General features: G+C 52.2%; 2 protein-coding genes across 2 annotated transcripts; both read left to right on the forward strand.

Moving 5' to 3' along the window:
- Positions 1 to 9,226: 9,226 nt before the first annotated feature.
- On the forward strand, positions 9,227 to 20,658 carry ERLIN2 (ER lipid raft associated 2). Its single transcript, XM_084499337.1, has 11 exons — positions 9,227 to 9,377; positions 9,494 to 9,575; positions 9,692 to 9,738; positions 10,411 to 10,472; positions 10,936 to 11,061; positions 12,992 to 13,065; positions 13,525 to 13,583; positions 14,856 to 14,947; positions 15,279 to 15,368; positions 16,489 to 16,568; positions 17,620 to 20,658. Exons 1-11 carry the CDS (start codon positions 9,271 to 9,273, stop codon positions 17,818 to 17,820), a joined length of 1,020 nt encoding a protein of 339 aa, XP_084355463.1. The 5' UTR covers positions 9,227 to 9,270; the 3' UTR covers positions 17,821 to 20,658.
- A 1,457-nt stretch (positions 20,659 to 22,115) lies between these two features.
- On the forward strand, positions 22,116 to 26,659 carry PLPBP (pyridoxal phosphate binding protein). Its single transcript, XM_084499444.1, has 8 exons — positions 22,116 to 22,245; positions 22,594 to 22,701; positions 22,848 to 22,883; positions 23,162 to 23,237; positions 23,510 to 23,644; positions 23,837 to 23,979; positions 24,578 to 24,676; positions 24,973 to 26,659. The coding sequence occupies exons 1-8, from the start codon at positions 22,150 to 22,152 to the stop codon at positions 25,108 to 25,110; spliced, it is 831 nt and encodes a 276-aa protein (XP_084355570.1). The 5' UTR covers positions 22,116 to 22,149; the 3' UTR covers positions 25,111 to 26,659.
- The last annotated feature ends 601 nt before the right edge of the window (positions 26,660 to 27,260 follow it).

Genomic DNA, 27,260 nt, shown 5'->3' on the forward strand with positions numbered 1-27,260 from the left:
CGCCGAGGGGAGGTCAGGTCAGGCTGCGGAGGCAAGGGCCGGAGCAGCAGCGCTGGTGGGTGGATGAGAAGTTTCTCGGCTGCATAAAGCAGCTTTTCTTTCTGCCTGAGCCCTGGTGGAAGCCCTGGAGAATACAGGCTCTGTGTTTCCTCCCTGCTGGGGACATCTCCTGTCCCCCTGCCAGTGCCCCGCAGGAGCCTTCCCAGGGGGAAGCGTCCCCTTGAGCCCCCCTAGCTGGGGCTAGGGCTGTGCAGAGCGAGCTTGGAGATGGGGGGATGGAGGGGGAGCAAAGGGAGAAGGGCTCAGGAGCATAAAGGGGTGTCCTGTGGTTTGCCTCCAGGCAATGTCAGTAGCAGGAGAGCACCAGCGAGAGGAGGCGCGTGGAGAAGAGCGAGGACATCGAGGTGCTCAGAGAGCCCCAAAGGCAGAGGAGCACACGGGAGCAGACAGAGGGTGCCCAACGGCCTGGAAAGCTGCAGAGAATGAGAGAAGGCTTTCACGGGGCTTTGTAAGACTGCTGAGGAGCCACCGCTGTCACTTCACTGCCCAAAACCCGGTGCGTGGCACGAATCCTCCCGGCGGCACCAGCACCTGCTTGCAGCGGGGATGCACCAACACCTTCCCCATAACAGGACGCCCGTTTTGTGCTGGGAGCAGCATGGGAAGCACCCAGGGTGACCGTATGTGTCCGTGGCTCCTGCCACCTCCTGCAGTGTCTGCTCCTGCTCAGCACCACCATTGGCACCGGGGCACCGTTGGGCTGCCCCGGTCCCACGGCGGAGCTGTGCCCGTGCTGGCTCCCTGCAAAGCGCGGCCCCGCTCGCTCAGATTTACACCGGCGCGCGTGTAAGTGATACTGTTCATTACTGTGATGCATGGTTAATAGTTATCTCTCTGTTTATTATCATGATGAATAACTGAAGAGTCGTAATTCTGTATACACAAATGTTTCAGCTAAACGCTCGCTGGAGAATGCTGGGGGAGACGCTCGGCTGACAGCTTAGTTTACAGAGTGTATTCCTTGAGCTCAACTCACAATAACAAACAGATTTCCACAGACCATAATGTTTTCTAACACAGCGTTTATGGAAACCTCCCGGAGCAGCTTTGCCATGACTTCACCCCACCTTCCAGCACCGTGCACGGGATGGGACTGGGGGAATGCGACCTCCCCGCAGACAGAGCGACCCCGGAGGTGCCGTGGCAAGATGCTGAGAGCTGATGCTGCACCAGCAAAGTGATGGCAACGTGGGGACCGAGCAGGGTGGCACATCCAGCACCTCGTGGTGCCGAACACCGGGATGGTCCCTGCTGGCACCTGGAGCCTTTGCGGCCCAGCAAGCAGGCGGCGGCTGCAGGACACGCAGCGTCCCTGGCATCTGGCGAGCAGACGCAGCAGCCTCGGCTGGTTTTATAAGCGCCCATAAATCAGGCCTCCTGCAGCCCGACCGCGGGCACCCTGCCGGATCGGAGAACCCAAATGGCCTGGTTTTCCTCGCCGTGTTTGCAAGAGGACTCGTGGCAGCGGCTCGAGGATCTCCACCGGCCACCCCACAGCACCCTCCTGAGACCCCATCCAGCAGCCGGGCTGTGGGGCGATGCCGGTCCCCGCTGGTGCCTCACCAAGAGGAGGAGACGCTGCTGCCAGGGAGAAAGGGACCTGCGGGAGCCCGGGGTGCTCGGTGCCTGCACTTGGTGAGTGCTCACCCCATGGGCAGGTGGCTCTGGAGAGCAGAGGACAGAAGAGGGGACTGAGGCACTTCAAATTGTGCTGGAGCTTTCTGCTGAGATGCCGCCCTCGCCGCCTTCACCACACTCCTCTCCCTGGGGCAGAGGCGAGGGGAGATGGAAGCATTTGAACAATTTGCTGCCTTGCTCTTTCCTGGCACGCTCGCTTGCTGCAATCCAGAGCTGGCTTCTGCTGTGCCCCTCTCCTGCCTTCCCCCAGCTGAGCGTGGTAACAGGACCCCTTCTGCTGCCAGCACTTGGGGACAATCGGCCTTCTCGTGCCCGCGGTGCGGTGACGGGGCTGTCCCCGCTCGCAGCCTCGCTCGGATGGGGCTGGTAACTGCAGCCTTGGCTGCGAACCCAGCGCCGAGCCTGGGAGCTTTGCTGGGCAGAGCTCCTGTAAAAGTGACTAATTGTTTCTGCTGGAGCAATTGTTACCTTCACGGCTTTCTGTTCCAGTTCTCTGCACAGCCTCAGTGACGTCCGTGGGGTGCAGAGGGACGGCGGCCAGGTCCGGCTTCCAAGGTGGAAAGAGTCATGTTCTGTGGAAAATGTCTCTGACATGAACCAAAGCGCGAGCCGTGCTCGCGCCGAGCCGCTGATTTGTCACAGGCGTGGAGCAACCTCATGTTTTTAAGAAAATTATTGCTCAACCCACCCCAGATAACAAACCCTTGCGAGGCAGGGGTGGGAACAGGAATTTACCACCGAGGAATGGAGCTGAAAAGACCTCCGTGCCTTCTGGTGTTTATGCACGTTTCTCAGGCTCTGGCTGAATTTCAGATTAGGAACAACTGCTCGGGAAGCGTTCGCTCGCTGCGCGCCTCGCCTGCTCCTCCAGCTGCAGAAATGTGTTGTGCCCTCGGTTGCCACTTCGCTGCTTCCCAAACCTCTCCGGCTGTGCCCTGCTGCCAGCCTGTCCAAGAGCAAGGAGCAAACCCCAGGTTGGCGTCCGGAGGGGTTTTTCCCCAGGAGAGCTGCAAGAAGAGCTCGAGGTCCCCAGGAGCCTCCCGCTGCGCTGCTGCATCCTCTGCGTGAGAAAGAGCCGCAGCCTGGAGGAAGCTCTCGTAGCACCAGGACCCGCGGTGTTATTTTTGGGGGCTGACTCACGCTGCTCACACTTGGGGGCTGCGCACAGCCAGCGGGGAGGGAGCTGGAGGGGGGCTCAGCCTCCAGCAGGGACGGGGCCCCGGGTGGTTTTGCAGGGGATGCTCGGTGCCGGGATGCTCGGTGCCAGGGCGCGGGGCTGCAGCACCACAGGAGGGGGCTCTGAGCCCCACAGCCCACCCCGTGCACGATGCCCATTGCCCAAGCAGCCAGCACGACTCGATGACAGGATTTTGGGGACAGGGGCTGGGTTTCTCCTGGGATAAAGTGGGGTATGGGGGATGCCGCCAGCACCCTGGGGTGCCCCCGCTCATCCCTCGCCGCCGCCCGGCGCAGCGAGGGCGCTTTTATCTCTTCTGTAGGTACAAATGGAGCTGTCAGGCGCGCTCAGCCCCGCGCTGTGACAGGTTGCGGGAGCCGGGGGCCCCTCGAACAGAGCAGCCTTGTCTGTCAGAGCCGCCTGACACTCCCCATAATGGCCAGATGGATGAGACTCTGAAAGTAGGGCCCGGCGCGTTTTCAACTCTATTTTGGGTGAAAACACTTCTTGAAAGATCTTGAAAGGAGCTGGCAGTTTGGTAGTTCAAATGATTAATGAGCACTGGCTCTGCCGGGTGGATTTCTCGCGCCGTGCCAGCAGCCGGGCTGCTCCAGCAGCCCCAAGCACGCCGCCCCCCGCGCCCCCCCGGCCTTCCCGGAAATGACACCAACGCGACAGGCCCCGCATATGGAAAAAGTTAAATATAAATTACTGCTGAAAGAGGCCTAGCTGAGCGGAGTTAGTTAAAGATGTTTATGGATTCAGAAACACGGGCCTGCATATGTATTTAGGGATGACAAATGTGATTCAATAAGTAAAGAATTTCTCTGTGGGCTGAGGCAGGGCTCGGGCGCTGGGGGGGCTCCCCGGCCGCTGCGGCTCCATAAATCGGGGGGACAGCCGCCTCGTTCCCTCCCGGGCGGCTCTGCCTTCCTTTTCCTTTTTTCCAGGATCAGCCCGAGGTGCTGCACCTCCTGCACTCAGCACCGCTCCGTGCCCGGCCCCCTCTGCTCTGTGCCCCTGCCACCCCCCGCCCTCCACCCCTGCTTCTGTCCTCGTTTCTGGTTTTTAAGCCCAAAATGGTGCTTGCTGACAAGGCGTGAAAAGACCGGCTGTGAGGGACGAGGCGTGGTGGTGCTGCTGGGGACAGCGGAGCCCAGAGGGGTCCTGCGGGGTGGAGGCTCGGGTTTGGACCCCCCTCCTGGGAAAACCCAAAGCACCGTGCCGGCGTGTCCCCTCCCTGGGCTCTCCCATCCCCAGGGAGCTCTGCTGGTGTGGCCGGCCCCTGCAGGACTGTCAGGGGATGATTAATGACCAACAGCCCTGAAACTGCCCCGACTGCCAGCCCGGGGAGCGTTTGCCCCGTGCTTCACCAGCACTTCTGCAAGCAGCCACACGCAGGGGGCTGGGGCAGGGGGACGCACGTCCCTGCCCAAACTGGGGCTCGGCACAGCCAGGTCCACTGCAAACCAGTGCAGAAAACCCTGCGGAGCTGGCCAGAAAGGGACTCGGAGCAGCCAAACCCAGCACAGCCCTGGCCATAAGCAGGGCAGGATCCGGCCCCTCGCATCCCCCGGCTGCCCTGCTGCAGGGAATCGCTTTTCGGGGGGTCAGCGCCCGGCCGGGCTCTTGACCGACAGCCACATTCCTTTGTCCTGATTTTATTCGTTAGCAGCGTTTGGCCAGGACACAGAGACAGCTAATGAGGGACTGAGTTTATTGCAGTTTGATTTTTCTGTTAAAACAATACAATAAAATAAATGCACTTGGAAATCTGGTATGTGTTTGTACATAGTAGATTTATGGCTCTGGAGGCTTCCAGAGAGACGCAGCCTTTCATTCCCTTCCTTATTGGAACAGATCATATTGCAGAGTTTAAAGGGCTCTGGAGTTGTGATTTATTTGAAGGGAGAAACCAGGGAAATCCAACTATCTGTTCCCTGGCTCAGATCATCCAGTAACTCCCCGGCCAAGGGAATGTATCTGCACCTCCTCCACGGAGCTTTATTTTTTTTTCCTCCTGTCACTCGCATTATCCCGCTCTAAATATATCACCGAGACACCGCTGACTCCTGACCTGGGCTTCAGCACCTCTCCGAGGCTTCCCCAGCCCTTCCCGGAATCCCACAAATAAATCAGCCGCCCGAAGCCCTTTCTGAGCACCTCCGCTCGCTGGGACAGGACCGCGCGTGGCCGCTGCCTTGATCCAGAGCAGAGACTGTTGTTTTTATCCCCGGGATCGGGCCATAAATCCACGCCACCCGTCCCGAATTCCTTCCAAGGGAGCCCGTCCCCTTCCCTGGCTGCTCTTGTCCCCAGCCCAACATTGCACAGTTTGTGGGGAGAGCGCAGCTGCTTGGATCCCGGTCAGGACTCATGCCTGAAAACCCTTTAATGCAATTCCTAACCCGCTGGCCCGTGCCTCGCTCCTGCAGCATGCTGGCAGATACATCAGGATGTGCTGTGGAGGAAAGGCACCTTCTGCCCCTCTCCGAGGGTTCCTGCAGCCCAGTGCCATGGGGACAGCCGGAGCGTCGCGGTGATGGCTCGATGCTCGCTGCACCCCAGCTCCACCCCACTCATCCCCGTGGTTCCCCCGGGCACGAGCAGGGTGAGGCTATTCCCCCGTGCCTGAAAATCAGCTTTTGCTAAAACATTTGGCATTTACAGTCAGGAAATCTGCTGGGTTTTGGTGTAAATCCTCTCCCTCTTCTCCATGGTCCCCAGTACCACGGGGACATTTGGGGACGAGCAGTTTGGGTCCCACCAGCACCATCCATCCCCTGGCAGGGGCCCCTTGTCGTGGGTCCTATGGCTGAGATCTCCTTTCTCCTCCACCGTGACCCTCTGTGCTGCCACCAGACGGGGAGCAAAGCCACCCCGATGGCCCATGGGCACCCAGGCCCTGCTCCCGCCCCGCCGTCGCCGCAAAGTCTCCGGCCAGGGCTTTTCCCCAGCACAGTCGGGCTCTGTTCACCCAGAGCTTCCCCGCCTCTGCCTCGGAGCCGATCCGCACGCTAATTCTCACGCATGTTTTGGGTAAATCTACTTTCTTTCCCGGGATGAATTGTGGTTTCCAAGCACCATTAATCATTTCCCCTTAGAAAACAGCACTGGGGGGGGGGGGGGGGGCTGGACACATTGCTCCTTTATTTCCTGGGAGGGTGACCTGGCACCCTGGCACCCAGCCACGGCGCTGGCGTCTGTGGGGCGAGCTCCGCTCTGCGCTCATTCCCCCCCACATGGCCCCCCCTGGGCCAGCCCTAAAAAGCCAAATCCCCGTGGTGAGCAGCACCTCCAAAACACAGTGCCCAGGAACCGGGGGTGATGCTCCCTTGGGGCACGAGGTGTCCCACCACGGCGGAGCTGAAATGCAAACCGTGTTCTCCGCATGCCCCCGTGGCCCTCGAAATAGCTGGGACATGAAATAAGGACCAGGACCCTTCTGCTTATCGCCCCGCCAGCAAGGCTCAGGCAGGCAGGGAGTCAAAGAAAACTTTTCCTGCCGTGATTACAGCACGGGTAAATAGGTGCATCTAGCACATGTGAGCAGTTTCCTCGTTTCCAGCTCAGGACTGTCAGGGGATGATTAATGGCCAGCGCCAGAGAACTGCCTTGATTGCCAAGTGCTGTATTGTTAGCGCTGACATGTAACGAGCCCGGACATACTTTAACACAATTCTGCACCGTAATCTGCAAATAACGTTCGATAGACTTAATTTGTTAAGTATTCTCCCCCCGCGCCCTCCCTCTCCCCACCTTCTTTCCCTTTCAAAACCCTGGCGCAAGGCAGCGGGGGCACCCCGTATTGTCCTGCAGCCCCTCGAGCCTCTCTGGCTCCTTAGGCTCAGGCTGGGAAACAGCTCTGTGTCTCCTCCCCATCCAACCCAAATCGGGTTTTTATGCCTTTTCAGCCCTGGGCCCTCACTAATGTCCCACTGCAGAGCGCCACATCTAGCCCCAGCTCTGGGGCAGCCGGGAGCTACGATGGCACTCCGTGCACACAGCGCTCGCTTTGACTTCGAGGCACTTTCCCAACACCTTATTAAATTGCTATTAGGCCCCGTGGTTAGTGAAGTGCCGGGTTTGCCTTTCAGAGCAGCTTCCCTAGGAGTGGCCAAGCCTGGGGAGGAGAGCAAGGACATGCTGGGAGCACTGGGGGACAGGGATGGGATGAAATGGGATGGAGATGGAGTTGGGGATGGGGATCAAATGGGATGGGGTGGGGATGGAAATGGGATGGAGATGGGGATCGAATGGGATGGGATGGGGACAGGGATGGGGACTGGCGGGTGCGAGCTTTCCGCCCCACTGCTCCCTGCAGACTGCACACAGAGGTAACCTTAAACGCCAAAGCAGGAACTGCGGGGACAGAGTTTTTCCACCTCTATTCACAACTGTCAGGCGGTGATTAATGGCCAACAGGCTCAAAATTGCCTTTATTGCCAGCTTGGTATTGTTACCAGTGACAGTTAATGAGGTTGGACAGACTTTTACGCAGCACTTGCCGTGGGTCCTGGCCTCACCTCCCGCTGGGACTGTCCCGTCCCGTCCTGGAGCTGGGGGGGACAGGTAATGGGGGCTGGGGGTGACAGCATTGAGCAGAGCGCCTCAGAGACCTTCAAACTCCTCTCAGTCTTTGCGGTAAAACCCACAAAATACTTTTACACGGGCTTCAATTCAGTGGGATTGGGAAGAATGGGGCAGAGATGAAAAAGTCTTCGAGTGCCAGCGAGAAATGGGTGCAATAAACCATTTGTTAGTGTAAAAAAGTCCACGCTGCTAAAAACAGAGTCCCAGCACAGACACCCCCGAATGTTCCTGGCCTGAGGTCTAGAAGTAATGATTTTTTTGGCTTTTTTTTTTTCAGGATTATTACAAATAATATTTACCTTTGTGCTAGTTCACATCTTGATGCTGTTAAACACGTGGCCACAGATGGTTTCCCATTCAGGGTAATGATATAGCGCCGATGTTATGAAGCAAAACCTCGCCTGCGAGCCAGAACACCCCACATTTAAAAATCTATTACTTTTCAATATTATATGAATGTATTTTGCTTCAGCTCAGAGCAATTTCCTAGTTTACCCTTATTAAACTGAGAGGGGGCTGAGCAGAGGCTCTTGATTTATGAAACACATACTAGATTCATTAAAACCTTTAAAGATTTAATACATTTTATCAGGGCCTTAAATCTGGGCAAGCATTTTTAAAAAAAATCTAATACAGGGTGTATTTCATCTCTGGCGCCCTTTTGCGCTTATTTAAGAGCTGTAAAATTTGGATTGACAAATATAGCAGATATTTCATTCCCTACTTCTAAACGGCGCTGAATCCTTCTGACAGGTTTGTTATATATAACCCTAGGAGATCTATCAACTGTAAAGATCAAATTATTTTACTTTATTGACATTTTATACGTCTCTCCTATGTTTTTTAAGTCCACTTCAACAATTATAGATGCGGAAGATTTAATATATCTTCGCGTGCTTTGTCACTTTCCCTGTTATTGCCCCTCGGTCTGGCCTGGTCCAGATGGGGAACAGATTGCTGTGGGAGAGCCGAGCCCCGGCGGGGAGGCCGTGGGGGGCTCGTCAGGGGGCACAGACCCTGCTGGGTGGCCCTGGGGCTAGCTGGGGGTTTGGTAATGCCTGGGGGGACAGCGCGGTGCTTCGTGTGTGCGAGCAAGAGGGCAGTTCATGGGAGAACCTCTGTGAGGGGGTCTCTCTGGACACAAGGAGCAGGTGGGGGCTCGGCAGTGCCATGGGGGGCAGCGTGGTGCTTTGTGCATGCAACCAAGAGGTCAATTCATGGGAGAAGCTCCTCTGAGGGGGTCTTTTGAGACGCAAGGCCCTGGTGGGGGCTCAACAGTGCCCAGGGGGGTCAGCGTGGTGCCTTGTGCATGCAAGCAAGAGCTCAGTTCATGGCAGAACCTCCTCTGAGGGGGTCTCCCCAGCCTCAAGACCCTGTTGGGGGCTCAGGGGGTCAGCGTGGTGCTTCGTACACATGAGGAAGAGCTGAGTTCATGGCAGAACCTCCTGTGAGGGGCTCTCTCTGGACACAAGACCCCCGGCGGGGGCTCAGCAGTGCCTAGGGGCTCAGCGTGGCGCTTCACGCACACAAGCAAGAGCCCAATTCATAGAAGAACCTCCTGTGAGGGGCTCTCCCCGTCCTCAACACCCAGCCGGGGCGCTGCAGGTCCCGCTGTGCCCCCACATCGCCCCCTCCCCACTGAGCGGGGCTGCGCGGTTGACCCCGGCGGGTCTCGAACCCGCGGCCCCCCGAGCTCCGGGCCCTGAGGCGCCCCCCGGCGGCTCCCCACGAGGCGGCGGCGGGCGCCGGCTGATGACGCGCGGCGGGCGGGCAGCGGCAGCCGCGTCCCGCCGAGGCCGGGCATGGCCCAGCTGGGGGCCGCCGCCGCTCTGTGCCTCGGCTGCCTGGCCGCCGCCTTCCTCTCCGCCATCCACAAGATCGAGGAGGGCCACATCGGCGTCTATTACCGGTGAGGCGGCCGCTGCGGCCTCCCCCGGGCTCTCCCGGGCCGGTTAAGCGAGGCCCGGCCCGGTGCGGGGCCGCCGCTGACGGCCGCGTTTCTCTCCTTGTCCCTTCTCTCCTCAGCGGCGGGGCGCTGCTCACCTCCACCAGCGGGCCCGGCTTCCACCTCATGCTGCCCTTCATCACGTCCTACAAGTCGGTGCAGGTGAGGCTGGGGGGTTTGGGGAGGACCGGGGGGGTTTGGGGGTGCTCCGGGCCAGCCCCGTTTGCTGTGGGAGGCCTGGCTCCAGAGGGGTTTTTCTGAAGTATTTCTCTGTCCAGACCACGCTGCAGACGGATGAGGTGAAAAATGTGCCCTGCGGGACCAGGTGAGTCGCTTAGCTTCTGTCCCTGCGCTTCCCTGATTTTGCTGGGCTCCTTTTGGGTCTTTTCCCTATCCCCCTCCTCACCCCAATGTGCTTTAAACACACAGCCTGGCTTTAAAATGCATGTCCTGCTCCTCAGGAGCTCCATCTCCCACCTCCAGCCCTACCCGACTCCCTGAGCTTCCACGTTTGGCATTAATGCAGGTGCTGCAGGACTTGGTACTCTAGTTCTCAGTGCAGTTACCTTCTGCCACAAACAGGCTGCACCTTCCACAATCATCTTTTTCGTACCAACTTATGGGCAAGAATTTAATATTACGAAAATTATATTCTTTTTGTAAGTAAGATACTCCTACCGTGCTTGCCTGAGCTGGAGCACAGCAGGAAAGTGGGTTGCTTGGTATTAAATAGGTAAGGGATCGGGGGGTTGTATTTCCATGGAGTTTCCTCTAAAAAGATGATTTTTCGATCCACGTTTCGTGATCCAACTCCTGGAGGCACCAGCAGCCTGTCCCAGGTCCTTGCCGTGGTGTCGCAGCGGTGCTCGCTGGAGGTGCGAGTGCTGCGCTCCCCCGCTAGAGGGGAGTGTGCCCCGCTCACACACCGGCTGCAGGGCAGAGCTCGTGGCCTCCAGCAAACTTCCCCCTTTCGTTTTTCTTCTGCTTCCTTCTGCAGCGGAGGAGTGATGATTTATTTTGACCGAATTGAGGTGGTGAATTTCCTGATCCAAAGTGCAGGTGAGCTCTTCCCCTGTGACCCCCGAGAATCCTGCTGAAGAACTTCTAATTTGAATAACGAGGTGTGCAAGGGGCAGGGGAGACGGGGTGTCTGTGGGCAGAAGGCTGGAGTCTAACGCACGAAGAGAATGACCAGGGCAGGCTTTTTTGTGTGTGTGTGTGTGCAGGACAGAGACTTGCAGATAATGCAGAAAGGGCTGCTGTTAGTAAGGTGTCATTCTGCTAACAAGGCATGTGGCAGAATATGGATTGGGATGCGATGAAATACCGGCAATAATTAAAACGCCCCTGAATGAAGTGGGTGGTTGTGGTGCAGCCTTCTCTTGAGGTGCTTTCCTCGTTTCAGCCTGGCTCTGTGTTTCTTGCTGCTGTGACTGAGCCAGGAGCCTTCCCCTGCGAGCACCCAGCCCGTGGCATCCCTCTGTCCCAGCTCTTAACGCCACTTCCATGTCTCCTTTTGCAGTCTATGACATAGTGAAGAACTACACCGCAGACTACGACAAAGCTCTCATCTTCAACAAGATTCACCATGAGCTGAACCAGTTCTGCAGTGTCCACACGCTGCAGGAGGTCTACATCGAGCTGTTCGGTGAGCTGCCTCTCTGCCTTTCACTCCCGGGTTGCTGGCTCCTTGAGCGATGTCTCTGTGAGCTCTCTGCGTGTTGTGCTGGTACAGAAGTCACTGCCCCAGCTGGTGGGCCTTTTACATACCAGTCTGGTTGGAAATGTTAACCAGTTACAGCTATTTGCTCCTTATCATCTTCTGGTGCTGAGTGCTTCACTGTATTACAACAACAACAACAAAAATCCCCCAAACCTGCCAGTGGCAGCAGAGGATTTTAGGAGAGGGAGCAGTAATTCTGCTGTGTTACGTGTGTTTAGCAAATGTGACTGGTTAATCAGGGGCAGGATTTAATAGTCCAGAAGGAAAAGCCAGTCTTCTGTTCTTTGCTGGTACCAGAAGCCCTGTGGGTTTGATTACTGGTGTGTCATGCACATCGCTGCAGCTCCTGGGCTCTGCGAGTGAGTGCTAGAAACCAGGGCTGCTTGGCGGGGGCCGGCTGACCTCCCCTTCCTCTCTCCAGACCAGTGGGAAATCAGGCAGCACAAACACTTGGAGAACAGCACAAGAGAGCCTGGAGAATCATGTTGGTTTCTGAGGAGAAATGGGCCAGTCCCTGCCAGGCCGAGTGCTTGCTTTATGGCCTTTGATAAGAAATCCCTTCCAGCATCTGGCAGCGCAGCGCTGCTGGCCATCACTGAAGTGTTGCCGTGACCGGTTTGGACCCAGGGCTGACAGAATTAGTGGCTGGGATTTTTTAGCGCCAAGTGCCTGGAAGAGTACAAGGTGTTTGCAAACCGCTTCTCTGTGTAAGCGAGGCTTTCCAAGAAGCCTGGCTGTCCCCTTCCTCACAGGGCCTCCGCACCAAGTGTGGGACTAGGATTCAGCTCCCCCTCCTCTTCCTTTACGGGGCTGCTGGTGAATGTTCTGGTTCTTTGTCGATGGAGGCTCCAGATGTCGGCAGCTGCTGACGACAACTGCTTGAAACGGACTCAAGACAACCAATTTGCACAGAAGGAACTTGTATAAACCCCTGTGTAACTCTTTCAGTCTGAGCTGGATGTTTTCTGGCTCCAGCGTTATGAAATGGGGCACAGCCCATTTCAGGCAGACTTATGTCATTCTCTGCCCCCACATCTGCAAGCAGGTGCAGGAAACTGATAACAGCTGTTTCCTAAACTCCTGGCTGAACTTCACTGTGAGTGTGAGTTCCAGCTAGCTAAACTGGGACCAAAGCAAATAATCAAGGAGTGCGATGTGATCACTTTCAAGGCTATTACATTTTATTTTCCCTCTGCATTTCTCAGCAGGCCCCAACTGGAAACACTGCTGTCCTTAGAGCTTTTCACTGAAGAAGGGTTTTGTTTTGTGTTTCCTTTTGAAATTTCTTAGCTGTGCTGGAGTTAAATGTTCTGCATTGAGCCAAACAGGCTTTACTGATGAAATTTTTGCAGCCTATTAAAATAACTAATGCAGCCATTTTACATTTCTCCTTTTCCATTTTCTTTGTCTGCTGCTGGCACAGGCACAGTCACTAATCAGTCATGATTTAGCTGGACCACATCTACTTCAGGATCCAGTTGGGAAGGTATCAGTAGGGAAGTGGGTTAGAACAGAGATTCTTTACCATAAAAATGCTACTTTTGGCACAAAAAGAGTCCAAGTTGCAGGTTATTGGAAACTGGGAAGGTCTTCATTTTATGCTGGCCATGTTCTTGTGGTCTCTCCCAAGTCCTTTCCACTGGTCAGTGCTGCGTGACGTGCCGAGATGTGAACCTGCCCTGAGGTTGGGGATGGTCTTTCTCAGCCCAGCACTTCTATACCAAGCTTACATTTCCAGTTACTTTCCAGGAATAAGAAATCTGAGCTGTTCCAGCTAATTCTGTACCTGTTGGCAGCAAGCTGCCTTTGTGGGGCTTTTAGTCACTTTTTTTTTTTTTTCCTTCCTTCCAATCAGATCAGATTGATGAAAACCTTAAACTGGCATTGCAGCAAGACCTAACTACCATGGCCCCCGGATTAATTATACAGGTAATCGGGGTTCTGCTTGGAGATGTGCAGCCCGTGAGGGTTAAGGGATAACAGGAAATAAGCTGTAACTTTTAGAAAATTGCTTTAAAGTACAGCTATAAAGTTCCTTTTGAAAAGGTCTTTTCCAATTTTAATGATTCTAAGGTCCAGTTTGTTTAATGTGGGGAATGAGAGCAGTGTCATTTCTGTCCCCTTATGGCTTTGCTGCGCTGGGTTTCTCTCGGTGTTTCCCTGGTTACTCGTTCACACAGGCTGTAACCTGCTGTCATGTCAGGAGATCAGTGGGTCCGGTGTTTGCTCTCTGTAGTTTGGAGCTGGCCACAATCTCTGCAGCGTGTAAAAGCTCTGTCTGGCAGAGCTTGTCATAAGCGTTAGCTCCCCCACCCTCTGCAGCCTCAGGGCCATTTGCCTTTTGATTGTTGGCTGCTTGCCGATGTTTTCTTCTGTCTCTCTTTCCAGGCAGTTCGAGTTACAAAGCCAAACATCCCTGAAACAATCCGGAGGAATTATGAGCTCATGTAAGTGCCTGAGACTTGCACCTTTGTTACCAAAAGGAGTCGCTCATCCAGATTAATGTGTTTTCACAGCGTGCACTGATCAGAGTGCCCTCTGCCAGGCCTGTGCTCAGCCTCGTGCTGCCTTGCTGCCCTTCAGAAAGGGGCTGGCGAGGCTGCAGCAGATGTGGCTGTCACTGTAAATGGCTGGCAGGTCACTGCTGAGTTAGGGTGTTGCTCCATTTTGAGCACTCGAGTGCAGGAATTATTTTCCCGGGGCCTCCTTCCCCTTGACACTGGCCCTATTTTACAAACACTTCCCCGAGCATGCGAGTGAGTGGCAGGTGGATGGATTCCACCGCTAATCCTGCTGTTTGACTAGGATGGAGAAACTGTTGATTCAACGGGCTGAGGACCTGCAAAGCTTTGAAATAACTTTCTTTAATAGCACTTGACATACTGATCCCTTTTCAGTGCTGTGAGCCAGCTGCCTTTTCTTGCACTTGATCATTCAGAAATGCTTATGTTCTCTGAGCACTCTGCCAACAGAGTCTATATAGGCCAGAGTAAGATCCCTCTCGTCCATTCTGCTTGACCTTTTGGTATCGTGCTAAGTCATGTGCAGTAAGGTCATGATAGGATCTCAGATCAGCCTGTTTTTATCTGTTACCATAAATCCGGCTGAGAAGGACTTGTTCTTGACTCTAATCTCTCTTCCCCGACTGGGAGCAGGAACAGAGTATTTAATTTTTTTGCATATATGTACACACATGCTTTTAAAACTTCTCAGTGAGTGCTCAAAGCAGTGAGATAGAAAAGGCTTTAGCAAGTAAAACGCACAGACCCATCTCACTGAATGAAGGGTGATTTCAAAGCCATATACATCTGTCTTGTGGGAAATTTATAACAAGCTGTGAGGGCAAGTTACAGGATTTTAATTTCTCACTTTGTTTTAATAGTGTCCTTGTCAATAGTAACCCATTAAGCTTGCACGTGTGTATAGTGTAGATGTTGTTCTGTGACGTGCCTCTGCTGGAAGGCATTGTGGCAGTCTGCAGAGAGTAGCAGGGAATGTTTCACACCATCCTGACTGAAAAATCCTCCTGCTATCAAGGGGAGGAAAAGGTGCTTTAGTTTAGAAATGCAGCTCTGCAGGTAGATGCGCTCACTTTCATTGCTGTCTGCCCTAACCACACACTTGAAGGAGGATTAAGCCAACGGCTCACCCTGAAGGTGAGGTAGGCCAGGCCACCTGAGATGCTCGTGTTTTGTAACTGACTGTTTCTGGCTCCCTAGGGAGAGCGAGAAGACAAAGCTCCTGATTGCAGCACAGAAGCAGAAGGTGGTAGAGAAGGAAGCGGAGACAGAAAGGAAGAAGGCCCTCATCGGTCTGTACAGCTTTCCCTGAAGGCAGTAGCTTATAGGGGTGGGATAGGCAGAAAATAGAATCCAAACTGGGAGGGGAAGGCATGCACCTGGTTTGCTGTTGGGTGATTTCTCTGCTGCAGCTTTTTGCTGCTGATCTGATGTTGTTCCAGGGAAACTCAAACGGGTTCCAGCTTTATCCACAAACAGGCAGACACCTTCTGAGGGCTGAAAATTCTCCCCACAATTTACTGCTACCAGAAGAGGGTGGGAAGGGTTTCCATGGGTAAAGTTGGTTCTAGCAATAGGAAGATTGCGTGATGCCAATGTGGACGTGTTCTCTTTCATTTTCAGAGGCAGAAAAAATTGCACAAGTTGCTGAAATAACTTACGGACAGAAAGTGATGGAAAAAGAAACAGAGAAACGAATTTCAGAGATTGAAGGTGAGTGATAACTTCCAGTAAGTAAATGTTCTGTAGTGACTGACCTAAAGATCCTAAAGAAAAGAGGGGTGGGGAGCTTCCATGCCAGTTCAACTCCGTGCCAGTAGAGGATTCAGGTCTCCCTCATTCTTTCCAGTGTTCCTGACAGACCGCTCTGATTGTTAGCCAGAGGAGTGGAAGTCTCAGGAAAATCCATCCAATTTTTAAGTGTAGCTGCTCACGCAACTCCCTGCTAGTATAGGTAAACAAGTGGCTTGTCCAGCTGTGCTGCTCTCAGATCCAGTCTAGCATGTATTACAAATATAATTGTGTATTATATGTGTATATTTATACTATATTGTCTCCCTGTTACAGAAGAAACATAAAGGGATCACCTTGAATCAGACAGATTAAGCTCAGCTTTAACTTGATGGCCTGATACCACATCAGTGTCATCTGACATGAAAAGAAAAAAACAGGAGTGTGATACAGAAAGGGGAAGTGTTTCTTTATTTGCATGTCTTTGCTAGCCGTCAGGGAAGTTCAGTATCCCACAGGATCAGACCCTTGACGCAATTTTTGATATTGCAGCAAGACAGCTCTCCAACATCTGTCCAAGGGGCAGAGCCTGTAAAGGTTAAAATTGCCTGCCTCTGTGTGCCAGAATCTTAACCTCGGTATCCCAGACAGAATCCCATCTGGGGAATTGCGTTCGCATCAACAAACTTCATCTGTAGAGCAGTCTGCTGTACTGTTCTTGGAGTCCTGTGCAAATGTCGTGGGTAAATACCACTTCTGCAGTGGAACAGTTGTTTCGTTTGCAGCACGAGAGTTAGTGGCTGGCTAGAGAAGAAAGAATATTCTCAGCCTGTGTGACAGGGTGGTAATAAAAACCTTATGTTTATGAAATGCTTTGAGGCCTTCAGTTGCAGATACAATTTACTTATTTAATATTATCATCCTGTAGCATTTTAGATGTAAAGGGAGATCCCGTCTCTGGGTTTCCCATTCTGTTCCCTCTTGCCCTTGTATCCCTTATGGTTTAGATGTGGTACTGGCTGCTTTAAAATTTTTCCAGCTGCAAATGGTGCTAACGTGACTGGAAATAAAAATCTGAATGCGGGAATGTGTTTTCTTCCAGATGCTGCATTTCTTGCAAGAGAGAAGGCACGAGCTGATGCTGAATGCTACACTGCTATGAAAGTTGCCGAGGCCAACAAGGTATTGTTGTTTCCTTATTCTGTGCCTTGAAGCAGGGCTCCTTACGTTAGGCTATACAGAAGAGCTCAGCAAAAAAGCAGTCTGTCTTTGTTTGCTCGTGGTGTCTTGCCATTTAAGCCAAAGACAGAGAAGTTATCTTTGAAACTGAAACAATAATTAGATCCTTATTTGCAAGTTCTTCTCTTGACAGATACATTTGTGTCAGGATATATGAAATACCTGGTTATGTCTGGAGACATCTGCCAGGTGCTGGGGATAGAATATTGGTTTCAGCGTTGCCCTTTCATCCTTTTGTAGTCAGAAGTGTTGATTCATTTCAATCTGCGAGCTGGCAGGTAGTCAAGGCAGGGAGATCTCCCAGGTGACAGACAGGCTTAGAGCAAACAAACGTTCAGGTAAACAACAAATGGAGCTGCTCTTATACACCAAACTAATTAGCCTGGCAAAGTCTTGCTCCTGCAAAAACAAAGTCAAAACAAAACGCTGGAAACAAAAAAAAAATATATGGATACAATTGCCAGGCTTGTTACTGCCTCCAGCAAGTTCTCAGGACGTCCCAGCAGGAAGACTTTGTTTTGTAAGGGTCAGTAAGAGTGGCGGGAGGCCTGAGATGTTTGTGCACAAGTTCTGTCCCAGTTACTCCTTTCTCTCTGCTGTAGTGTCGTTATCCTGAAGGAATGATTGCTGCTTTCTGAAACAAACCCTTCAATCTACTCTGTGAAAAAAGCCAGTTGTGTTTTTCTTTCTAGTAGCTCGCATTGCAAGAGCTTTCAGTGAGTTATGAGCTCTAGAGCTTCTCCATCTCTGTGGATGGAACTTTTCCCCAGCTGCTCCCATCGCTTTCTCATTTTGCCATTTAGTCACTGAAATTTGGAGCTTTGTTTAGACACGCTGAAGGAGAGCTGCCCTCTGGGTACTCCAGCTCTTCAGCTGCAGGGAGGATGAGCGTGCCCACGAGTGTTCTGGAAAAGTGGACGCCTTGTATGCTCGCATCAGAAATTTGCTTTGGAATGAATCTGAGCTGTTGGTGATCTGTTTTCTTTTTGTGCAGATGAAGTTAACTCCTGAGTACTTGCAGCTGATGAAATACAAGGCCATCGCAGCAAACAGCAAGATATATTTTGGCAAAGACATCCCCAACATGTTCATGGACTATGCAGGTAGCCAGACTAAATTTGCAGAGGGACTGGCAGAAGGAATCCACGAAGAGGATGGGGCAGGAGCCAGTGAGGACAAAAAAATTGCTTCATAACATCAACTGAAAAGAAACATTTATATTTGTTTTATATCTAAAGAAACATGAACTGGGAAGTTCCTTTTTGTTTTCCCCCTTTCCTGTACTGAAAGACTTAAGATAAGACTTAATCCTCTCAATCTTTTGTATGACAATTGGACACAATGACTTTGGTATTTATGGGGTATTTTTTTTCTGGTAACTTCTAAGCACTCTGCTCCAGATATGTCTGCTAGATGCACCTCTCCTCGCCGATGGGCTCATAAACCCAGTTACTCTGGCGAGGCTAGCTAGGCTATTTGTTCTGCAGCCAGCTTAGATAGGTACTTGATTTTGGATCGAGGTGGTTTGTAGCAGTTGAAAGTAAGTAAGTTTTGAGATTTTGGCGGGAGGGGGATTGCTGCTATGACCTTTTTTTGTTTCTAGTTGGAAATTTCCAGTACTTAATTTCAAACCCCTTTAAAAAAAAAAAACACAAAAGGTGCTAGACTTTTGTACACTACCCGTGTCTGCTAGAAGGCCCGGACATTGGCCAGATGGTGGGTCACTGCCTGTGCTCTGTGGCGCTGGGACTAACGGTTTATTTGGACACTCCAGGCCCATGCTGAGTGCAAGGTGTAGCAAATACATGAAACCACCTTTTACTGAGGTCTAAGCCCCCGTGTTTTACCTCAGTAGGGCAGCTAAGACCACGTGCACAGTGAGCTGTAATAGCTGTAGTCAAGTGCTGCAGGTTACCTAATTACCTTGGAGGGGGATCTAAACCTTAGACCACGCATCACGCAGGTAGTGGCCCAAACTACTCATTTTCTGCATCATAACACTGGTTTGTTTTCCATTTGTCATATTTGGGTTGGGCAAAGGGAAGTCAGAATTTTCTTGCCAGCAGTTTATCTGCTAGGTATGCTGGCAGGGGCAGTGGCCTGCCAGTGGCTAATTGGACTTAGCTCCTGGTAAAACCAGACTGCAAGCGTGTTTGTCACAGTCATCATAGTTAGAAAAACTAGAGAGAAAAAGAATTTTTGTCTCAGGGACCCTGACTTTGCAAAAAGCCTTGCTAGTGAGTGTCTGCTTGGATGACCAGGCCCACGGTCATACAGCACATCATCTGCTGGTCTGCAAGACCGACTGGATTTCAGTGTTTGTAGTTCCATTTTAGAGATAACGTTGAGGTGAACCGAAATGAACAGAACAGTTTTACTGGTTTTGTTTGTTTGCTTTGTTGGTTCTTTTTTTTTTTTTTCCTTTTCATTTTTTAGAATAGATCTCGAGAGGAAGATTTGCTAGTGGCAAAGCACACAAAGCATCATCCTGAGAAAAACTACAGGGCAAAGATGACAACCTCTTGTTGCTGGACTGTTCGAAGAGGAATTTTCCTTCTTTGGTCAGAACAATGCTATGTAGTGTACCTTTCCCTTCAGAAAACTGGTTAATTCTCACATACCAGATGCAAAGAGGCTTTTAGTTTACACAGATACAAAAATGGAGGGGGTGTTAAAGACAAAAGTTCAGGAGAATTTTTTTTCATCCTCTCCCGCAAATCCATCTGCCACTTGGCAGGAGAGCCTGTTTTTATTAATTGCTGTTATAATTTGCAGCCAATATACCCATATAAGATGATGAAAGAGAAAGCACTAAGTTGGTCAGGGACCAACCTATTGAATTTATGATCTTCTGCCCTAAATGCTTGCTACCTACTTCTCTTGGTTTCACTCTTCAGTGTTCTAAATATGCATTAGTCTTTTTAATAAGGCAGTCACACTAAGATAGAAATGAGATGAATTTCTGCTGCTCGTTCCAGTATTTTCACTTCAGCTTTATTTTCCCTGTCAGGAGAATGACAGTTGATACTTGAAAATGCAAAATAAAAGATACCATCGATTTCTGCTGGAGAAAAGGTCCATCTCGTATGTCATCTTTGTATTTGCTGGAAAAGCTGAGCTAAGAAAAGTTCCATCTCCAGACTGATACACTAGAAAACAGTGGTCCAAAATTGCATCAATAGGTAGGCTGAAATATTACTCACTTCTGTAAATTGGTCTCTGCAGGAAGATGATGAACAGGGAATAGCAGAAATATAGGAATGAGGTGATGGTACCTAAATCTTTGAGTACCTAAACCTTTGTTTCGGATCGTTCTACATTCACATAAAGGATTTCCATTAGTAACTAAAAAAAAACCTGCTTTTTATGCAAGTGTTTTCACTAATGAAAAGACCCAAATAAACCAAAGTGGTATTATAAAATATGGTTTTGTATGACTTTACAGAAAAACAATAGTTTGGAATAAATAGGTCTTAAGGATTCTTTTTTAATTGAAAACATGACTGCTAAAGTATTTCTCAGAGGAGGGGGGAGAATAGAAAAAGGAGTAGCCAGTATTATTAATTTCAAACCCACATTTTTAAACCATTATGGAACCGTCATGATTCTGCATCACTGAAAACCGAGTAATTTAGTTAAACTGTAATAAGAGTGGAAAACGCAAAAACAAGTTGAAATAATAGCAGCCTTTACAAGCCAAAATTGATTGTTATTTTTTGTTCAGATTCTTCATTATATGTATAATTTCCTCAATTTTCCAGAGTAGTCACTACATGTAAATCTTTATTTGATCTCACTCTTTAACTGTCATTCTGTCGTAATCTCCATGATCTTGCAATCTTGAAACGAAGATCTGAATTTTAAAACCACTGTTTAACGAAGCAAATAGAGGTTTGTGGCATTGCTGATAGCTGGGAATTGCTGGCGGGAGCGTGGTAATGCTTTACCAGCATGGTTGTTGATCTTACGTATTGAATTAAAAGCCTTTTTATTTTGATACTTGCTATGATAATAAAATGGCCTTCAATTTTAATTTGTCTGGTTTTATGGACGACCTTTAACACAGCGCTTGGATATATTTGCAGGGGAGGATTTACCAGGGGTAAAAGATTTACCAGGGGTAAATCAGCAGGGGATCAACAGCATGAGGGGCCGACGAGTGCCTGTGCTGCTGCTCTGTGAGAATTCTCCCTCCCCAGGGAGCTGGAAAACAGAGCTCAGGCAGAAAACGGGCAGAGGTGATGGGCTCAGCAGCAGGCTGCAGGCGTTTCGACCCCGCTTAGCTAAACAGGGTAGTGAAAAACACAGGAACGAGGCTCCGGTGGCAAACGTCTAGGATTTGGTAAAGTTTGCAGAAAATCATTGTCATGTTTTACCAGACAAAGGGCAGGAACCTTCTGGGTATTTGGGAACAGCTGTGTAAATACTGTCACCGCTCGGAATATGGGGAAGGAGGGCGAGTTCTGCGCATTAAAGCAAATATTTTAGTTAATGGGCTCCAGCTGGCAGTTTCCCATTCTTTCCGTTTGACTTGCTGTGATAAAGCCTGGCATTGTCTGCAGCCCCACAGCCCTAGGGCCTCCAGTTCCCCATGGCTTAGCTCGGACTGTGTGGCTACCACGGGTGGCTGCCGCGTCCCGTGGCTGCGCTCCAAGCATCTCCCACCGCACATCCCTGCCTTCACAGTTGCTTGCTCAAATAGGGCGTGCAGAGCAAGCGGTGCAGCCCGCGCTGGTTTTATGGTTTGTTTGTTTGTTTAGGGTTGGAAGTTGCACCCCAGAGGAACTCCTCTGTGTGGATGGCAAGAATCCCATTTCTTCAGGGCTGGATCTTGGGGTGGTTTTGTGGCGTTTTGCTTCTGACTGTGCAAGCCATGCAGCTCACAGTCAGTTCTGCATCACTGGGGGCTACCTGCCCTCCGAGCAGCCGAGGCTGCTGCCCACCAGACTTTATTTCTCCTCCTGGGTTGCTGCAGGGGCCGTGCCCTGAGCCTGGCAGCGGTGCCTGCTCGACGCCTTCTCTTTCAATGAAGCTGCAACTGGTGGAAACCCAATGCAGCTCCTCTGCAGGAGGAGGATATTGGGGTGCAGGATGGATGCTGACAGCTCCTTGCCGCCCATCACAGCCCGGCAGTGACCTCGGACCTGGCACAGCGCTCACGAATTTGGGCAACCACCCAGGTAAGGCCTGAGGGAAGGGAAGGGAAGGGAGCACACTGCAGGCAACCAGAGCAGGGCCACTCGGCCCTGCCTTTCCCCTCAGCACCCCCGAGCTGTCCCCGGGCCTTTGGGTGCCTTCGGGGCGTCCTCGGGTGCTTTTGGGGCGCCCCCGGGTGCTTTTGACCGCCTTTGGGGTGCCCTTTGCACCACCCGCCATGACGCCGCGACCTTCCCAACATGGCGGCGCCGCCGGGACGCCCGCCCTCTCGCCCGCCCGCTGCCATTGGCCAGGATCCGCGACGCTGCGCTGCGATTGGCTGAGCGCGGGGGGCGGGAAGAGGGTGTGTGGCGGAAGGCGGCCGGGGATGTGGAGAGCGGGCATGGCCGCCGGGGAAGGGCTGGGCCCGGCGCTGCGCGCCGTCACCGAGCGGGTACAGCAGGCGGCGGCACGGAGACCGCAGGTGAGGGGCCGAGGTTTTGGGGGAGAAGCGCCCCCAAAACGGGGTAGGCCCGCCCGTCATGGCGGCGAGGCCTCCGTCGCCATGGAGACGGGCCCGCAGCGCCGGGGCAGGCCCCGGTTGCCATGGAGACGGGGCCTGCTCCTCCACGGGACCCCCCCGGGCCTAACGGGACCCTTCTAGGCCTAACGGGATCCCCCTGGGCCTAACGGGAGCCCCCTGGGCAGTGACGGGACCCCCATGTCCCTCCGTTGTGTCCCCAGGCCCTGGCGGCCTGTCAGTGGGGCTGGGGGCCTGGGGGACAATGTAATGGGGTTGTGACCCCCCCCCCTCACCTCCTTGCCCCCCCAGGGCCTCCCGGACGTGCAGCCGCGGCTCGTGGCCGTCAGCAAGACGAAGCCCGCCGAGATGGTGATGGACGCCTACAGCCACGGGCAGCGCAGCTTCGGGGAGAACTACGTGAGTGTGCCGGCCTTCGTGGGGTCCCAGCACTGTGCTTATTGGGGTGCACGCGGCCCCAGGAGCCCCGCTTCCAGCGAGGTTGCTCCTACAGCGTGATCTTGGCTGGTGTGGTTTTAACAAGAGGTTGTCTTGGGTTCTTCTAGGTTCAAGAGTTGCTGGAAAAGGCATCGGACTCCAGAGTAAGTTGATAGTTTCTTCTGTGTTCTCTCTCCTTGCATAGTTGTGTCCCAAGAGCTGTTCAAAGTCCTGGTTTGTCTTAGGGAGTTTGTTATGGAGGCGGTTTGATCCTGCTGCTGAAAAGCACCTTGCCTGGCAAGGGAGACAAAACCTGTGTCTGGTAAATGAAAGAAGAAGAATGGATGTCTGGTGTTTTGTTTGTGGGCAAACAGGGACCTCAGTGCTGCATAGGGGAAGGGGGAATTGTCACTCAAACCTAACTGCTCCTCTCTGCTTCCAGATTTTGTCTTCTTGCCCGGAGATTAAGTGGCACTTCATTGGCCATCTGCAGAAAAATAATGTCAGCAAGTTGATCGGTAAGCTGGTTATCTCTGTTTGACCCCAGGGGCAGTATTCTTCCAACGTTCAAATAATAACCACCTTTCTCACCCGTTAGTACTAATGATTGCAAGCTAGCGAGAAACGCCAATTAGCAAATGAAACAATGTGATACTGCCCCATTTTTCAGTCCTGATTCAGTCTGTTTGCTGTCTCTTGCCATAGTCTGCTGCTAGCTGTGCACAACTGCAAATACCTCTGTTCGTGTGTCGCACAGGCAGCCCAAAGCCTCTGTTTTTTTTCTCTGTAGCTGTCCCGAACCTGTTCATGTTGGAAACGGTGGATTCTGTGAAGCTGGCAGACAGAGTCAACAGCTCGTGGCAGAAGAAGGGCTCACCTCAGAGGCTGAAAGTCATGGTGCAAGTTAACACTAGTGGAGAGGACAGTAAGTGGCAGACGATATGCGCGTTTGTCTCACTGACTTGATAGGAGAAACTTGAGTGAGATTTGTTGGTTTGTGCTCCTAAGGAGTTTCTCTATGCTAAAATGAAACTTCACCATCAGTTAGCTTCTGCCTGGCTGTGGGGAGGGGAGTTTTCTGGCAGAGCTTGGCACAAATCACCCCGCTTTTTGCCAGGTAAGCATGGCCTCCCTCCCAGAGACACCACAGCGGCCGTGGAGCACGTCATCAACAAGTGTCCAAGCCTGGAATTCGTGGGGCTGATGACAATTGGCAGCGTCGGACATGACCTTAGCAAGGGGCCAAATCCTGACTTCCAGGTAAGATTTCCTAGAAAATGTCAGCTGTTGTGTGGCCTCCTGATACAGTCAGGACACGAGTCTGATTGGAGACGGCTGGTAGAAATGCACACCTGGCTCAGAGCTGTACAGATTGTGCAGGGTCAGTGTTAACGGTGATGGGCTCCTTTCCGCAGAGGCCAGGTGTGCATTTGTTTTTGGTCTCATCTCTTCTGTGAAGCTGTAGGCAGGATATTGGCAGGGGCACCTCATGTGGCAATTTTTATCCTAAATCCTCTGCTTTCAGGTGAGGTTTCTGCCAGCCCTTTTTGCACACTCTGTACAGGGCTGCGCCAGGCAGAGGAACTGGGTCTCTGTTCCTTGTCTGTCGTGCTGGTGTGATAATTGGTTGTCTTCAAAGGATGTAGGTACATGTATTGTCAGTAGTGCAGCCTGTAATGGGAACTCTCCAGTGCCCTATAGTGCTGCAGAGCACAAATCAGCAAGAAATGTGGGAACTTTGCCTTGTGTGTGAAGGAGACCTCAAAGAAAGACAGAAATTGTTATCCATGAAACCTTGGAACTGAGCTGGTGTGGCTGGCACCAAACGTGTCACCTTTTCATTCCTCCTTTCTCCCAGGTGCTGCTGTCTCTGCGGCAGGAGGTGTGTGAGAAGCTGAATCTCCCCATCGAGAAGGTGGAGCTGAGCATGGGCATGTCCACAGACTTCCAGCACGCAGTAAGTCCCGCGCCTTGTGCTCCTCCCGGGAGCCACGTTACCCTCAGCAGCATCCAGCTGCCCAGCCCAGGCGTCCTCTGCTTGGATGGAGATCCTGGTGGTGCTGTTCCACCAAGAACAGCTCCCCTGCTCCCGGGATACCTTTCTGGGGATCAGAGTAGTCCCTGGCTGTAGCTGCAGGTGGTGATACACGGGGAGCTGTGCTTCTGTGAGATGGGGGGAGTGGAGACTGCTTACAGACTGCGCTGACGGGTGGGTGCAGCCTGTCCTGAACTCCTCCTTTCTGTCTCTCCCAGATCGAGGTTGGATCCACAAACGTCAGGATTGGAAGCACTATTTTTGGAGAGCGAGATTATTCCAACAAAGCAGATGGCGGCAAGGCCCCAGGTGAAACTAAAGGAAAAACAGAGGCCTCAGCAGCGCAGGGCCACTAGGTGGGAAAGTGGCCTCCACAGAGGACAGACGATCAGAGACCTCACACTATGCATTCTCACCTCCCTCCTCGTCGGCACATGATCGGTGAGAGGGAATTCCTCATAGCAGAGCAGAGGCCAGAAATGCCTCGTAATTTATTGTGATTATAGCGTACCCCTAGAAACTGGACATTTTTATTACCAACAAATGATAAGAAAATTAAAGGTTGAAAGTGACTGGAGTATCTCAGCTACTTCGGGCTCGTTTTGGATAACTGGGTTGAAGAAATTAAATATTTGTCAGGATGGAGATGCCAATGAGCAAGGTGTATCCGCAGCAGTGTCAGTGATTTTGTTGTTGCTGAGGACTAAACCCTCCGTTAAGCAAATCGCAATATCACGAGAGACCTGTAAATGTTTCCTCTCCCCCAGTAAGAGTTTTTGCACGTTGCTGCCGTTGAGCAGTGCTTAGAGAGGAGCTACGTGACAGGGACATGCTGGAACACTTAGTGGCACCGAGTGGTGCTGGAGAGATGGCATCCAGTTAAACAGCAGGCGAGCAACGAGCACATCTGGATGGAGGAAGAATGCAGCCGCCAGCATGAAGGAGTTCACGGCCTCGTGTTTGGGATGCAGATTGCGAGTGGGGGACTGTCTTCTCGTCTGACATTCGTATGTGTTCTTTCAGGCTGACGCTGCTAACTCTTCCCATCAGCTACATGTCTGCTCAGACCTTCTGGGATGCTTTCAACCTTTCCCTTCCCCTCGTGAGGCGTGGCTGGGAGTTATTTTCGTCCTGCGTAGTAGTTCTTGACGCTGTGTTCTGTTTTATCAAAGAGGGGCTTTCCTACCAGCTCCTCGGTCTACCTTTGGCTTGCTGTTGCCTCCCAAGGCAAGTCACGCAACCATTTGGTGCCTCCACCACCCCGTCTGCATCTGTGTGAGGACAGCAGCAGCCGGCTCATCTCGGAGGGCAGCAGCGAGGTTGCTGGAGGTCCTTTGGGGAAGGCACTTCAGAAAGTAAAGTATCCCGCCGGGTTCTGGGTTCCTGAAATAAATCCTCTCACCACTGACAGTTTCTAGACCACATCTTACTGTGTGAAGTGCTGGCCTGGCCTTGGCTTCTCCTGGAGGAGGGGACAGGGCTCTCCTCGTAGTAACTGCTCCTTCGAGGTGTGAGTAGAAGCTCCTGCGTTCCGTCACGTGCTGTTTGGCCATCGGTAGCTGCAGCAAGTCTCTTGTAACCCGCGTTACAACCACATTTTCTGGGCTTTTGTGCACTGCCAAGAGGAGGAGACTTTGGCTGCCAGCAGAAACATCCTTCCCGGGCTTTCCTGCGTGTGTGTGTGTGGTTAAAGCTAGCTGTTGGTTTTACTTTCTGACTATAAATGCTGAATGTACATGAACAGAGGAAAGCTCCAACCTGTCACGGCCACGTGGCTGACAGCCGCACGCGGCCCGAGCTGCCCTCCTTGGAACTGCACCGTGTGTCGTTTCATAGCTTGTTAATAAAAAGTGAGATTGAATGCCACCTGTGCCAGCTATAAAGCTATTAAAGATGTTATTTTTATGTTCTGGCGTGGTGAATAAATGCCCCGAGGGTTGCCGAAGCCTTGCCCTAACCTGGAGTCGCTGTCTGGTGAGACTCGGTTGTCTCTGGAGGGAGTGGAGTGAAAGAGGGCTGCAAAGAGAGGGGAAGGCTGATCAGGAGGGGAAAAAATTGCTGTGCTGGGCGAGAGGCGAGGTGCAGGGAGCTGTTTCTGGAGGAGCCCTCTGGGTGGCACTGCTCCCCAGCACCGGGGCACCGCGCAGGGACAGCAGCTCCTCTCCTCGCGGGGCAGGTACGGCTCAGTAATTAGCCTTCCAATTAGCTATTTTCCATCTGGTGGTTGGATTTAATCCCCTCCTCTTCCACCTCTTTCTCCCCAGCGTTTCAGCAGCAGTGAAACACGCTGGCCACAGATCTGCCTGCGAGCTTCACGACGTTAAAAGCTCTGTTTATTTGGCAGAACAACCTCGGGATACGTCTGCTTCCATCCGAATTTGGCTGAAATGTGCAAAATCGGTGTCCCTGCAGCGTTTGGTTGCTAGAGAAGTGCCACTCTTAAGGCGTTGGTGCACGGTGACAGTTCTTTCTGCTGGAGCTCCGAAGGGTGGGATGGTTTTACGCA

Source organism: Aythya ferina (assembly GCF_964211825.1).
Source record: "Aythya ferina genome assembly, chromosome: 27".
Taxonomy (NCBI): Eukaryota; Metazoa; Chordata; class Aves; order Anseriformes; family Anatidae; genus Aythya; species Aythya ferina.

What these genes read in the sequence shown, in the direction of transcription:
- ERLIN2 (XM_084499337.1), top strand. Translation starts at nt 9,271, where the DNA reads ATGGCCCAGCTGGGGGCCGCCGCCGCTCTGTGCCTCGGCTGCCTGGCC. An exon ending in CGTCCTACAAGTCGGTGCAG is followed by an intron (nt 9,576 to 9,691) that starts GTGAGGCTGGGG and finishes TTCTCTGTCCAG; the next exon opens with ACCACGCTGCAGACGGATGA. An exon ending in CCCCCGGATTAATTATACAG is followed by an intron (nt 13,066 to 13,524) that starts GTAATCGGGGTT and finishes CTCTCTTTCCAG; the next exon opens with GCAGTTCGAGTTACAAAGCC.
- PLPBP (XM_084499444.1), top strand. Translation starts at nt 22,150, where the DNA reads ATGTGGAGAGCGGGCATGGCCGCCGGGGAAGGGCTGGGCCCGGCGCTG. An exon ending in CGGCGGCACGGAGACCGCAG is followed by an intron (nt 22,246 to 22,593) that starts GTGAGGGGCCGA and finishes TTGCCCCCCCAG; the next exon opens with GGCCTCCCGGACGTGCAGCC. An exon ending in GCAGCTTCGGGGAGAACTAC is followed by an intron (nt 22,702 to 22,847) that starts GTGAGTGTGCCG and finishes GGGTTCTTCTAG; the next exon opens with GTTCAAGAGTTGCTGGAAAA.